Raw genomic sequence first — 12,783 nt, 5'->3', positions numbered from 1 at the left:
ATTCCTGAGCCAGCCATGCTGAGGGGAAAGGGAGAGGTTTCCAAGCTGAGCCATGCTGGCTCAGGAATTCTGGGAGTTGAAGTCCACCAGTCATAAAAGAGCCAAGGTTGCCTACCCCTGAACTAGACCCTGTCGCTATGTGTCTGTGGAGATTCTCAGTCATCCAGGTCATGGTTGTCTCAAAGGTGTTTTTTTCAAGAGGCAACTGGACTTTCTTTGTTTTTTCTTGGAAGACGTTTCGCTTCTCATCCAAAAAGCTTCTTCAGTTCTGACATTCAGAACTGAAGAAGCTTCTTGGATGAGAAGCGAAACGTCTTCCAAGAAAAACAAAGAATAAGAATAGAATAGAGCTGGAAGGGACCTTGGAGGTCTTCTAGTCCAGCCCCCTGCTCAAGCAGGAGAACCTATACCATCTCAGACAAGTGACTGTCTAGCCTCTTCTTAAAAATCTCCAGTGATGGGAGCGCCCACGATTTCTGAAGGCAAAGCTGTTCCACTGGTTAATTGTCCTCACTGTAAGAAAAGTCCAGTTGCCTCTTGAAAAAAAAAAAACACCTTTGGGACACTCTGTAGCTATGATCAACAAATCATGGTTTTAAAAACTCTGGTTTAGCACGCTGCACCTTTCGAATTGTTATCCCCAGTTTCCTTCAGAAACGAAGGACAAAAGTCTTGTTCGGGCCAAGCATCCTAACAGGCGATGGGAGGTTTAAGATCTTCCCTGAAAACAAAGAATAATTGGGAGAGATGTTAACATTGGAAGAAGGCTTTTAAGTGCTCTCCACCAATGGCATTTGCCTTACTGATGTCTCCAATGTTGATAAGAGATGCGAAGGGGGCATTTTGTGAACATTTCAGGAATAAAGGCCACGGATCTTGCATATTCTTCCGATCCTGTCTGAAATTGAAGATTACCCTGCTTCTCTTCATTCAGCTCTACTAGCGCAGTCCCCACAGCAATTTTAGATAAGGCTGTTTTTTTTTTATCTTCAGATCCCCATTCTTGTTATAATGAATGCAGTATTAAAATCCGTTGTGCTTTATTTATTTAATCATTTATTGGCAGGTGTTGTTTTCAAGAAAGTCAGGTAGATTCCTCTGGAATTCTCTTGGTTTGTAAAATAAATTTATGAAGCAGGCTGTCTCTTAATCAGTTCGAATGGGCCTTGTCCCTAGAAGAGTAATAATAATAATAATAATAATAATAATAATAATAATAATAATAATAATAATAATAATAATAATAGTAATAATGTTGGAAGGGACCTTGGAGGTCATCTAGTCCAACCCCCTGCTCAGGCAGGAAACCCTATACAATTTCTGACAAATGGCTGTCCAGTCTCTTCTTAAAAACTTCCAGTGTTGGAGCATTCACCGCTTCTGGAGGCAGGTTGTTCCACTGGTTAATTATTCTAACTGTCAGGAAGTTTCTCCTTAGTTCTAGGTTGCTTCTCTCCTTCATTAGTTGATTAGCTGTGGGTTGTCCATGGGAATTCTGAAGAGGAGAGTTTCTGCTCAGGAATGGTGGCAGTTTGAAAGATAATCCAGGTTTTTTTTTCATGGACATATTTCAATACATTTTGGGCAGAAACCCCTGCAGTTGGTATGGCAAGAGTTGGGTCATTCTCAACCTAACTAATTTTTTTTTTTTATTTTGACTGATGAAGTTGCTTGGATGAGTAACAAACCATCTCAGATTAACAAACATCGGTCCATTTGCCATGATTTTAACCTTTTTTAAGAGACCCAAGCTTTTGCCTTCCACTTCTGCAGCATCCATCCATTCGATATGATTTTAGACGTCGTTCGCTTCTCTTTAGGCTGATCTGGCGGTCGTTTCTTAAAGTTTGCATTTGCCCTGGCGAGGTTTTGTTGACACGAGGTCTCGGAGAACAGTTTAGCTATTATTATTTAGGAGGTTGCTTTTTGATTTCAGCCCTGCCCTTCCTCCGAATGAATTATTCAACAGCAATCCAATGAAAGAGAATGTGAAACTTCCAAGTTTTCTCAAATTAGGTTTCCGTAGAAAAAAATGTGGTCATAAAAACCCACAGCTTGAAATAGGGATTTTCCTAACCTGGGTTTGAATGTTCAGATTCAATAGTAATTGCTTGGAAAACCTTTTCTTTTGACACCAGCTTCTGTGTTGCAATTCAGGCCCTCTGCTCTTCCATCACACGTGCTTATTTGAGGAAATTACAGCATATTCTTCTCCCCTTGACCCCAGGGCCTATACTTTCATTTCTTCTGCTTTTAAATCTCAACGTGCCGAGTCTCCCTTTATTTCTGAAGCAGGTTCTGAGAAAAAAGCTTTCCCGCAAATGGGAGAACATGTGGCTTTCAGGAATCTAAGTGTGATGAATATAGAACCCCCCCCCCCCCAGTGGATGCAAGAGGCTGAGTTTCAGAGGAAACAAACACTTGTATTCAGTATTTCCTGAAATATAGAATGGCTGGCTCCGGTCTTTATGAGCTCGTCTACTTTGCAAATTCTGAGCCCCCCTGAAAACAACTGTGAAATACCACCAGGTTGGCTGTATTTGAGAGCTGAGATGATTTATTTCTGATTCAATTGTGGGATATTTGAAACCACAGTAAATGATTCTTTAAACTGCAGCAGCTTTGTGACGTTTGTGGGTAGTCTGTTTTCCAATTTGGAGGAACTTTATGTTCTGGCTTCAGGCCTTTGAACATAAAGTTCCTGCAAATTCTAGCTTTTCTGCTGTTCCTCATAGCAAGCGTTGAGAGATGGATGGATGGATGGATGGATGGATGGATGGATGGATGGATGGATGGATGGATGGATGGATAGACAGACAGACAGACAGACAGACAGACAGACAGACAGACAGACAGATAATATAGATAGATAGATAGATAGATAGATAGATAGATAGATAGATAGATAGAGAGAGAGAGAGAGAGAGAGAGAGATAGAGAGAGATAGAGAGATAGATTATAGATAGATGATAGATTATAGATGATAGATAGATAGATGATAGATAGATAGATAGATAGATAGATGATAGATGATAGATAGATAGATAGATAGATAGATAGATAGATAGATAGATGATAGATAGAGAGATGATAGATAGATAGATGATAGATAGATAGATGATAGATAGATAGATAGATANTAAGGATATGGAAGGATGATTATATTTCTGCAAAACTGCAACATTTCTGCATTTATTCCCTTTTGAAGAGAGTGAAAATAAGGGGCAGCAGCTAGAAGAAGGACTATAATTTTTGCCCTCCAAACATTCTGACATTGGCATATTGGAAGACAATCATAAATTATTTTGAAACTCTTTGGAGGAATTGAAAGTGATGCTGGTGTACCCTGTTAAGCCATTGCTGGCTTGCTGAATAGGTCCCAATTTCTGAATTCAAATACTTTGCTAGGGCAGGTAAGAAGACGGTAACACCGTAAGAAGAACTTACAGAATCCAGATTTTGATCATTAAGATCCATTCTCTATTCTTGTCAGATTTTCTGACATTTCCATTTGCGCTAAAAAGTGAATTAAACAAAAAAAAAGGTATCTCTGAAAAACACGGGTGAATTGGTGGTGGTAATAGGAGCCTAGAAAGTGGCTTGACCGTAACGAGGAGAAGGAGTAGAAAAATTAAAAAGGAGAAGTTTCAAAATTGAATCCAACTGCTTCTTATTCAGCATTTCTTATTTCCTCTTCCCAAACTGTCTAGCCTTTCTGAGTTGAGAGACTATAGAGCAAATCAACCGGACAAAGAGAAGAGGGAAGATAAGAAGAAATCCTGTCCGTCTCCAACCCTGGGCACCTCCGGGCAAGCTGTCATCTCTCTGCTCACTCCTGAAGAACTGGAGAAGCTTCTGGAGGAGGTGAAAGCTTTGGATGAAGCAACACTAAAGGCAAGTCCCTGACATTCTCAACTTTTCCAATAGCTTCTCCTAACCAGGAATCTGTGGGTGTTTCATACAACAATCCTTATCACTCTCAACCAGCTGAGCCAATAGTATCAGCAAGATGGACTACTCTGTCCATCCATCCGTCTGTCCATCCATCCATCCATCCATCCATCCATCCATTCCCTAGCACTGATTCATTTATACAGGGAGGGGCTGCATTTTCACTTTTGAAGCAGAAGCTGAGAATGAATATTTCAGGAATGCTTTAATACTTGCAGTATTCAGAATCTTCTTTTTCTCACCTCACCCTCTTTATATTATTATTATTATTAATATCTTTTATTCATTAAACATGAACCTCAGTCAACTGAACATTCAAATTGGCTGGCGCTGATGGTTGACACGGGTTGCTGCCAGCATCCTAGGTATCAACCAGGTACCTCCTTAAAATAGAAGATGTTCCGAGTAACGCAGTTTTTTTGTAATGTTGCTGGAGTTATTGCAGGAAGCTGCAGTTTCTTGATGTATTATTATTATTATTATTATTATTATTATTGATGATGATGATGATGATGATGATAATGATTATCACACAGTCAGCCTGGATTTGGCATTTTTGTCTACCTATTAAGTCCTTCTCAAGGACCTGAGATAGACAGATGTGGATGTTTGATGGTATTACAGATCTCGTCGCAGGATGGAAGCAGTTCCTAGTAAGGCTGCCTTTTGCAATTGACTAATGGCGAATTTGTCAATGCCAATGGTGTTCAAGTGGTGCTCCAGTTGTTTTGGAATTGCACCCAAGGCGCTATTACTATTACTACTACTACTACTACTACTACTACTACTACTACTACTACTACTACTACTACTACTATTATTATTATTATTATTATTATTATTATTATTATTATTATTATTATTATTATTATTATTATTATTTTGCTTTGCACAGCAACTCAGTGACATTCATGTGACGATTCTCCATAAAGAAGAAGGGATTGGCCTTGGGTTTAGCTTGGCTGGTGGAATAGACCTTGAAAACAAAACTGTTGTCGTAAGTAATCTGCTAGGTGGGTTATTTTACGGAGGCGCTTCTCGATAGATCAAAAACCCTTTGTGAGAATAGCTTCAGTTCCCATCTCATATGGATTCTTTCATAATCCAAAGAAGGCTGGAAGCCCAGTCTCTCCATTCCTAGTTCAGCACTCCCACTACTATACCATACCAGGTCTTCATCTTGTTGCACATAATGAAATTTAAACCAGAGAAAGTAAAATCACATTCTGTATTATCATATTAGTCTGCCTCCCTTCTTTTTTTCTTCCTTTCTTCCTTTTTATGTTCTCCTTTACAGGAGAACAATTTTCCCGCTTATTTGCCACCACGTAGACACATTCAAAAACTTTTCTGTTTCTAGGATCCTGTCTGTCTTTTAAAAGGAAAGAAATCCCCACAATATTATTTTATTAGCGCTGACAAGAACGTTATAAATTAATCCTCTTTTTAAATGGAACTAAGGCTTAATTTGCTGACGCCCTCCACTTCTCAAACTCTATAGTGCAATTAAAAAAAAAATCTCACCCACCTTACTTCTCAAGATGCAAACAAAAGACGGGTAAGGAAACTTCCTCACGACGTGTCTTTCCGTCTTTCGGAAATTTGTAACAGGTTCACAAAGTCTTCCCCAGTGGTCTAGCAACGCAGGAAGGAACTATCCAAAAAGGGGATGAGGTCTTATCGATCAATGGGAAATCTCTTAAGGGTGCCACTCACACCGAAGCCCTGGAGATCTTGCGAAAAGCGCGGCACCTCGGGCTGGCAGTGATTGTCACACGAAAGCCCAAAGAGAGACAATGGAGCACCAGTGGGCCCCTTCAGTCCTCAGTGTCCACAGGAAGCGAAACGTCCATGGATTCCAGTGAGTCCGAGTATTGACAACGGGAAAGGAATAAGTGTTGGGGGTGGAGAAGGGCATTCAAGATGAAATCTATGCACAGAAGGTACCTTGATTTAGTTTTGTGGTCTTCAATAGAAAATATTTCAGAATAATCTAGGGAAAGAAGGTGGTGTGGTGGAGGAAGAAATATTTGTGTAGAATTAGGCAAGGGGGGGGGAGTGGGAACAGACTGGGCATTTGAGAGAGAGAGAGAGAGAGAGAGAGAGAGAGAGAGAGAGAGAGAGAAAAGAATCATAAGTAAGTCTTTCCACTGGACATTGGTTAGGAGGGTTGAGGTAATTCTGTACATTTTGCGTGATTCTTCCAGGGCACAGTGGGCAAATAAAGGTTAAAGTTTCCAGTGCACAGTGATTGAGAAGGGTTAGGATTTGAGAAGGGNTCTTCTTCTTCTTGTGCCATATCCGTTATCGGACATTGGCGACCATGTTGGCAATCCTGTTTTTATCAGCAGCCGCACAAAAAAGTGCTGCTGAGTTTTGTCCAAACCAGTCCCTTAGATTTTGAAGCCACGATGTTCTTCTTCTGCCTGGACCTTGTTTGCCTTCCATCTTTCCCTGGAGGATTAAATGGAGTAGGCCATGTTTTTCTGGGTGTCGCATCACATGTCCGAAATATTCTAATTTTCGTTTTTTAATTGTTTTGATGATTTCCCTTGGCTTTCCCAGGCGGCTTATTATCCTATTCCTATAAAAAGTAATAACATAAAGGGGACATGTCTCTTTTGTGAAGGTGGGGTCCAACCTTGTTGATTACCTTGTTGATTGATTTGGAAACAGCTGTTAGATATCTTATTTACTTGAGAATCCCCCTCATAAAAATTCACTCCTTTTTTTTAAATATATTTTATTATTTTTTTAACATAATCACCATTAATGTTTGGTAAACAGTGTGTTGTCCGGGTTTATATTTACAAACAATCAATCATAACAATTAGTTTCTATAATTCCATACTCCACATCGTAGCTTTCCTTGATTTTTCTCTTCTTCCAATAATATTCTCTTTTATCAACCTTAAATTAGTACATTTCTTAGTATAACAAACATTAATCCATACAACACGATGTTTACCAAATATGAAGGTGTACGTTAAAAATCAATAAAACATATTAAAAGAAAAAAAAAGAAAAGAAAACCACACTTTACCCAAGAACATTTCACCAACGTTCTCTTCCTCTTTCAAATGAAAATGCAAATCAAATCAAATGGGAACTGGGGGAGGGGGAGAATACTGTATTTAAGCCTCTGAAAGCATCATTTTTATTTTTCCAGAAACAGAAATGCATGTGTAAATCAAGTCCCTATTTTGATTAAAAAAAAAAAAAAAAGTTTAGGAATTGACTGCAAACATTTTTTAAAAAGTGGCTAAAAAAAAAAGATGGTTTAAAAAAAAAGAGAGAAGAAATCCCTGTTATTTTAACCCAGTGTTTAGATCAGTGTTTCTCAACCTTGACAATTTTAAGGCATGTGGACTTCAACTCCCAGAATTCCACAGCCAGCAATGCTGGCTGTGGAATTCTGGGAGTTGAAGTCCACATGCCTTCAAATTGTCAAGGTTGAGAAACACTGGTTTAGATAAATCAGTATTCAACCAAATCCTAACTGAGTGTGATTGACTACAGAATCTAATGGCATAAAGCTGAACTAACAACAGCATTTGTCCGACTTGAAAGCCCAAGGTGATTTTGTGTTGAGTTCTAGATGAAACCTTTTATGTTTCTCTAGATCAGGGGTCCTCAAACCTGGCCCCTTTAAGACTTCTGGACTTCAACTCCCAGAATTCCCCAGCCAGCCATGTTGGGAGTTGAAGTCCACAAGTCTTAAACTGGCCAAGTTTGAGGAGCCCTGATCTAGATGGAACAGCTCTAAAGGTACCAGAGAATGCAGTTTGATGCAACTAAGTGTTGTCAGCTATGTGCTTCCTGTTTTGTCGACAGGAAGTTGGGGACCTGCTGTGGCTGAGAAATAAGACGGTTGTAACGCACGGCGCATTTGCAAGTTCCTTAGCTCCACGAGCTGCAGAACAGCTGAAGGTGTCCCCGGGAGCTGCAGATCAGGAAAAGAAAAACAACAAAGGTAAGATTCGGTTCTCTGCAATTGGAAAGTCAGCGTTCATCAAGGAGTCTCTTTTAAATGGGAAATAAGAATTATTTTGCAAATTCCAGCTTTGCAATCCTGGGCAAGTGATGGTTATTATGACCAAGACTGCAGATTGGCAGGCAGTTTTCTGCAAATAAATCTGTCTGGGATTGCACTCAAAATTAATATAATGAAGTGGGATTATCTAACTGTGCAACTATGTAGGTTAGTAACTGTGTCTACTTGGAAGTTTCTCAGCTGGTGGCACACCTGAACTTTGTCTAGGCTCAGAAGCTAAGGAGGTTTGGGATTTGTTAGCCCTTGTATTGGAGACCACCAGGAATTCCCATGATTACATTTGAATTTAAAAAAAAATAGAAGAAGATAATGACCTTGCGCCTCTGTTGCTACCATAAAAACTGCATGGACAGCTAGCTCCACCTGAAAGAGATTTTCTCAGTTTTTTGCTTACTTAGAAATAAATTTCACTCACAGGGATAGGGCTACAAGGGAGCAATTCCAGGATTGGTAGTGGCACACATGCAAACCAATTTTTGTAGAGTTCCTTGGGTAAAATTGAGTTCGGTGGACCTTGCTGACAAGCGTGCAGAAACTGTAATCCTACAGGACAACTTTGAATTCAGAATGGTCCCCTTGGCGAGAGCTGACATATTTTTTTTTTAAATCATATGATGCATCTTAGTGTTTTCTGCCACTCCAGGGAAGACAGACCCATCTACAAGGCCTGCCCTCAGAAGACAAGCGAGGGTGGATTATAGCCTGGAGACGACAACCGAAGATCCTTGGGTGAGAATTTCCGACTGCATCAAAAGCTTGTTTAACCCCAGCATGGCTGAAGAAAGGTGCAGCTTAAACATGCCTCGTGGCCTCGAGAGCAAAGATGGTGAGCCAGCCTTACATCGCTCAGGAGACGCCCTGAAGCCATCAGACACCGAGGAGAGTGATCCCAAAGCCTCTTCCATGTCAGAGGAAGGTGACTTTGTGAAGAAAGGTCCACCTGTAGCACCCAAACCAGCTTGGTTCCGCCAGAGCCTCAAGGGACTCCAAAAAGGAAGTTCAGAGGCAAAAACTCTCCGAAGCAGCAGCACTGAGCATCAGAGCCTATCTGACAATGAGCTGAGCTGCGTTACCAAGATCATCCGGACCTCCCCTAGACCTAGAGGATCATCAATAAAGCAGAGAATAAGCTCTTTTGAAAATCTGGGCACTCCTCAGTCTCCTGAGAAGGGAACTCGGAAGTTGAGTCCAAAGCTGCCCACTGAAAAAGAGCAAGCTTTGAGTAGGCAGGCTTCCAGATCTGCTACATTTGATCCTCAGCCAGTGTCCACCAGTAACACTGACCACCGAGGCGCTGAGAGCGGTCCCTTACCCTCCTCTCTAGAACAAAGTCAAACCAACGTGTCTTCTTCTTCTTCTTCTGTGGATCACGGTGCTTCACTTTCCAAGATGAACAACAGCACCCCTCTTGACTCATCTTTGAATCTTCCAGCCTCACAAAATGCGGAACTCGACCCGCCGGTCACAAAAGCACCCAGCCAACGAGCACGCAGCTTCCCACTCACTTCAACTCAGACCTATGAGATGTTGAAAACCAGCGCCGAGGGGGAGAAATGCAGCAAAATCTATTCCATTAGCAATCACTTCTCGTCGGCTTTGATGAAATCGTTAGACGGCTTTCCTTCTCAGTCTCCTCGCTGTAGTAGGAAGAGCCCTGGAGCCGCCAACGGAGGGGTTTCCGAATCTTGCGCGGAAGAAGACAAGATTGCTTCCCCTCCAGGAAGAGAAGTTCAGTCTCTGGACACTGGCTATTCTCTTAAGTAAGGTCTTTCTGTTTGTAACTTTGAAGGTGTGTTTCTTTCTATTTAAACAAAAAAAAAAAAGAATCCCTTGGGTTTAGTATTTGCTTGGCAGTTTAAGTCCGCTTTTATACAAATGCACATATAATACTAAGCTATCATGTGATTTTGGCTTTAGCTTAGCAGGGGGGTAGGCAACCTTGGCTCTTTTATGACTCGTGGACTTCAACTCCCAGAATTCCTGAGCCAGCCATGCTGAGGGGAAAGGGAGAGGTTTCCAAGCTGAGCCATGCTGGCTCAGGAATTCTGGGAGTTGAAGTCCATGAGTCATGAAGGGGCCATAGTTCCCCATGCTGGCTCAGGAATTCTGGGAGTTGAAGTCCACGAGTCATGAAGGGGCTTTAGTTCCCCCCATGCTGGCTCAGGAATTCTGGGAGTTGAAGTCCACGAGTCATGAAGTGGCCTAGGCCAGGGGTAGGCAACCTTGGCTCTTTTATGACTCGTGGACTTCAACTCCCAGAATTCCTGAGCCAGCCATGCTGAGGGGAAAGGGAGAGGTTTCCAAGCTGAGCCATGCTGGCTCAGGAATTCTGGGAGTTGAAGTCCACCAGTCATAAAAGAGCCAAGGTTGCCTACCCCTGCACTAGACCCTGTCGCTATGTGTCTGTGGAGATTCTCAGTCATCCAGGTCATAGTTGTCTCAAAGGTGTTTTTTTTCAAGAGGCAACTGGACTTTCTTTGTTTTTTCTTGGAAGACGTTTCATTTCTCATCCAAGAAGCTTCTTCAGTTCTGACGTTCAGAACTGAAGAAGCTTCTTGGATGAGAAGCGAAATGTCTTCAACGAAAAACAAAGAATAAGAATAGAATAGTGCTGGAAGGGACCTTGGAGGTCTTCTAGTCCAGCCCCCTGCTCAAGCAGGAGAATCTATACCATCTCAGACAAGTGACTGTCTAGCCTCTTCTTAAAAATCTCCAGTGATGGGAGCGCCCACGATTTCTGAAGGCAAAGCTGTTCCACTGGTTAATTGTCCTCACTGTAAGAAAAGTCCAGTTGCCTCTTGAAAAAAAAAAACACCTTTGGGACACTCTGTGGCTATGATCAACAAATCATGGTTTTAAAAACTCTGGTTTAGCACGCTGCACCTTTCGAATTGTTATCCCCAGTTTCCTTCAGAAATGAAGGACAAAAGTCTTGTTCGGGCCAAGCATCCTAACAGGCGATGGGAGGTTTAAGATCATCCCTGAAAACAAAGAATAATTGGGAGAGATGTTAACATTGGAAGAAGGCTTCTAAGTGCTCTCCACCAATGGCATTTGCCTTACTGATGTCTCCAATGTTGGTAAGAGATGCAAAGGGGGAATTTTGTGAACATCTCAGGAATAAAGAAAGGCCACGGATCTTGCCTATTCTTCCGATCCTGTCTGAAATTGAAGATTATCCTGCTTCTCTTCATTCAGATCTACTAGCGCAGTTCCCACAGCAATTTTAGATAAGGCTGTTTCTTTTTGTCTTCAGATCCCCATTCTTGTAATAATGAATGCAGTATTAAAATCCGTGGTGCTTTATTTATTTAACCGTTTTTTTATTGTTGGAAGTGGCAGGTGTTGTTTTCAAGAAAGCCAGGTAGATTGGAGAACTGAAAGGAGCAACTGCATTTTTAAGCAACTTCACCGCTTTCTGATCCCTGACAACTAGTGTAGAAACACCACCTTCCCCTCCTTTAGGATTCCTCTGGAATTTTCTTGGTTTGTAAAATAAATTTATGAAGCAGGCTGTCTCTTAATCAGTTGGAATGGGCCTTGTCCCTAGAAGAGTAATAATAATAATAATAATAATAATAATAATAATAATAATAATAATAATAATAATAATAATAATAATAATAATAATAATAATAATAGTAGTAGTAGTAGTAGTAGTAGTAGTAGTAGTAGTAATAATAATAATAATAATAATAATAATAATAATAATAATAATAATAATAATAATAATAATAATAATAATAAAAAGTTGGAAGGGACCTTGGAGGTCATCTAGTCCAACCCCCCTGCTCAGGCAGGAAACCCTACACCATTTCAGACAAATGGCTGTCCAGTCTCTTCTTAAAAACTTCCAGTGTTGGAGCATTCACCGCTTCTGGAGACAGGTTGTTCCACTGGTTAATTGTTCTCACTGTCAGGAAGTTTCTCCTTAGTTCTAGGTTGCTTCTCTCTTTGATTAGTTGATTAGCTGTGGGTTGTCCATGGGAATTCTGAAGAGGAGAGTTTCTGCTCAGGAATGGTGGCAGTTTGAAAGATAATCCAGGTTTTTTTTTCATGGACATATTTCAATACATTTTGGGCAGAAACCCCTGCAGTTGGTATGGCAAGAGTTGGGTCATTCTCAACCTAACTAATTTTTTTTTTTTATTTTGACTGATGAAGTTGCTTGGATGAGTAACAAACCATCTCAGATTAACAAACATCGGTCCATTTGCCATGATTTTAACCTTTTTTAAGAGACCCAAGCTTTTGCCTTCCACTTCTGCAGCATCCATCCATCCGATATGATTTTAGACGTCGTTCGCTTCTCTTTAGGCTGATCTGGCGGTCGTTTCTTAAAGTTTGCATTTGCCCTGGTGAGGTTTTGTTGACACGAGGTCTTGGAGAACAGTTTAGCTATTATTCTTTAGGACGTTGCTTTTTGATTTCAGCCCTGCCCTTGCTCCGAATGAATTATTCAACAGCAATCCAGTGAAAGAGACATGTGAAACTTCCAAGTTTTCTCAAATTAGGTTTCTGTAGAAAAAAATGTGGTCATAAAAACCCACAACTTGAAATAGGGATTTTCCTAACCTGGGTTTGAATGTTCAGATTCAATAGTAATTGCTTGGAAAAACTTTTCTTTTGACACCAGCTTCTGTGTCGCAATTCAGGCCCTCTGCTCTTCCATCACACGTGCTTATTTGAGGAAATTACAGCATATTCTTCTCCCCTTGACCCCAGGGCCTATACTTTCATTTCTTCTGCTTTTAAATCTCAACATGCCGAGTCTCCCT

General features: G+C 40.8%; 1 protein-coding gene across 1 annotated transcript in view; it reads left to right on the top strand.

The window, feature by feature from the left end:
• The window catches only part of IL16 (interleukin 16), a gene marked incomplete at its 5' end in the record, with an annotated part of 33,975 nt that overhangs the window by 15,477 nt on the left and 5,715 nt on the right, over window positions 1-12,783 (top strand). Inside the window, one exon of the mRNA XM_029284900.1 lies at window positions 3,711-3,894. Coding sequence (XP_029140733.1) covers window positions 3,711-3,894 — 184 coding nt within the window. The remainder of the gene's footprint in view (window positions 1-3,710; window positions 3,895-12,783) is intronic.

Source organism: Protobothrops mucrosquamatus, unplaced genomic scaffold, assembly GCF_001527695.2.
Source record: "Protobothrops mucrosquamatus isolate PMUCROS unplaced genomic scaffold, P.Mucros_1.0 scaffold1082, whole genome shotgun sequence".
Classification (NCBI taxonomy): Eukaryota; Metazoa; Chordata; class Lepidosauria; order Squamata; family Viperidae; genus Protobothrops; species Protobothrops mucrosquamatus.
This window is presented reverse-complemented; position numbering and strand designations above follow the sequence as displayed.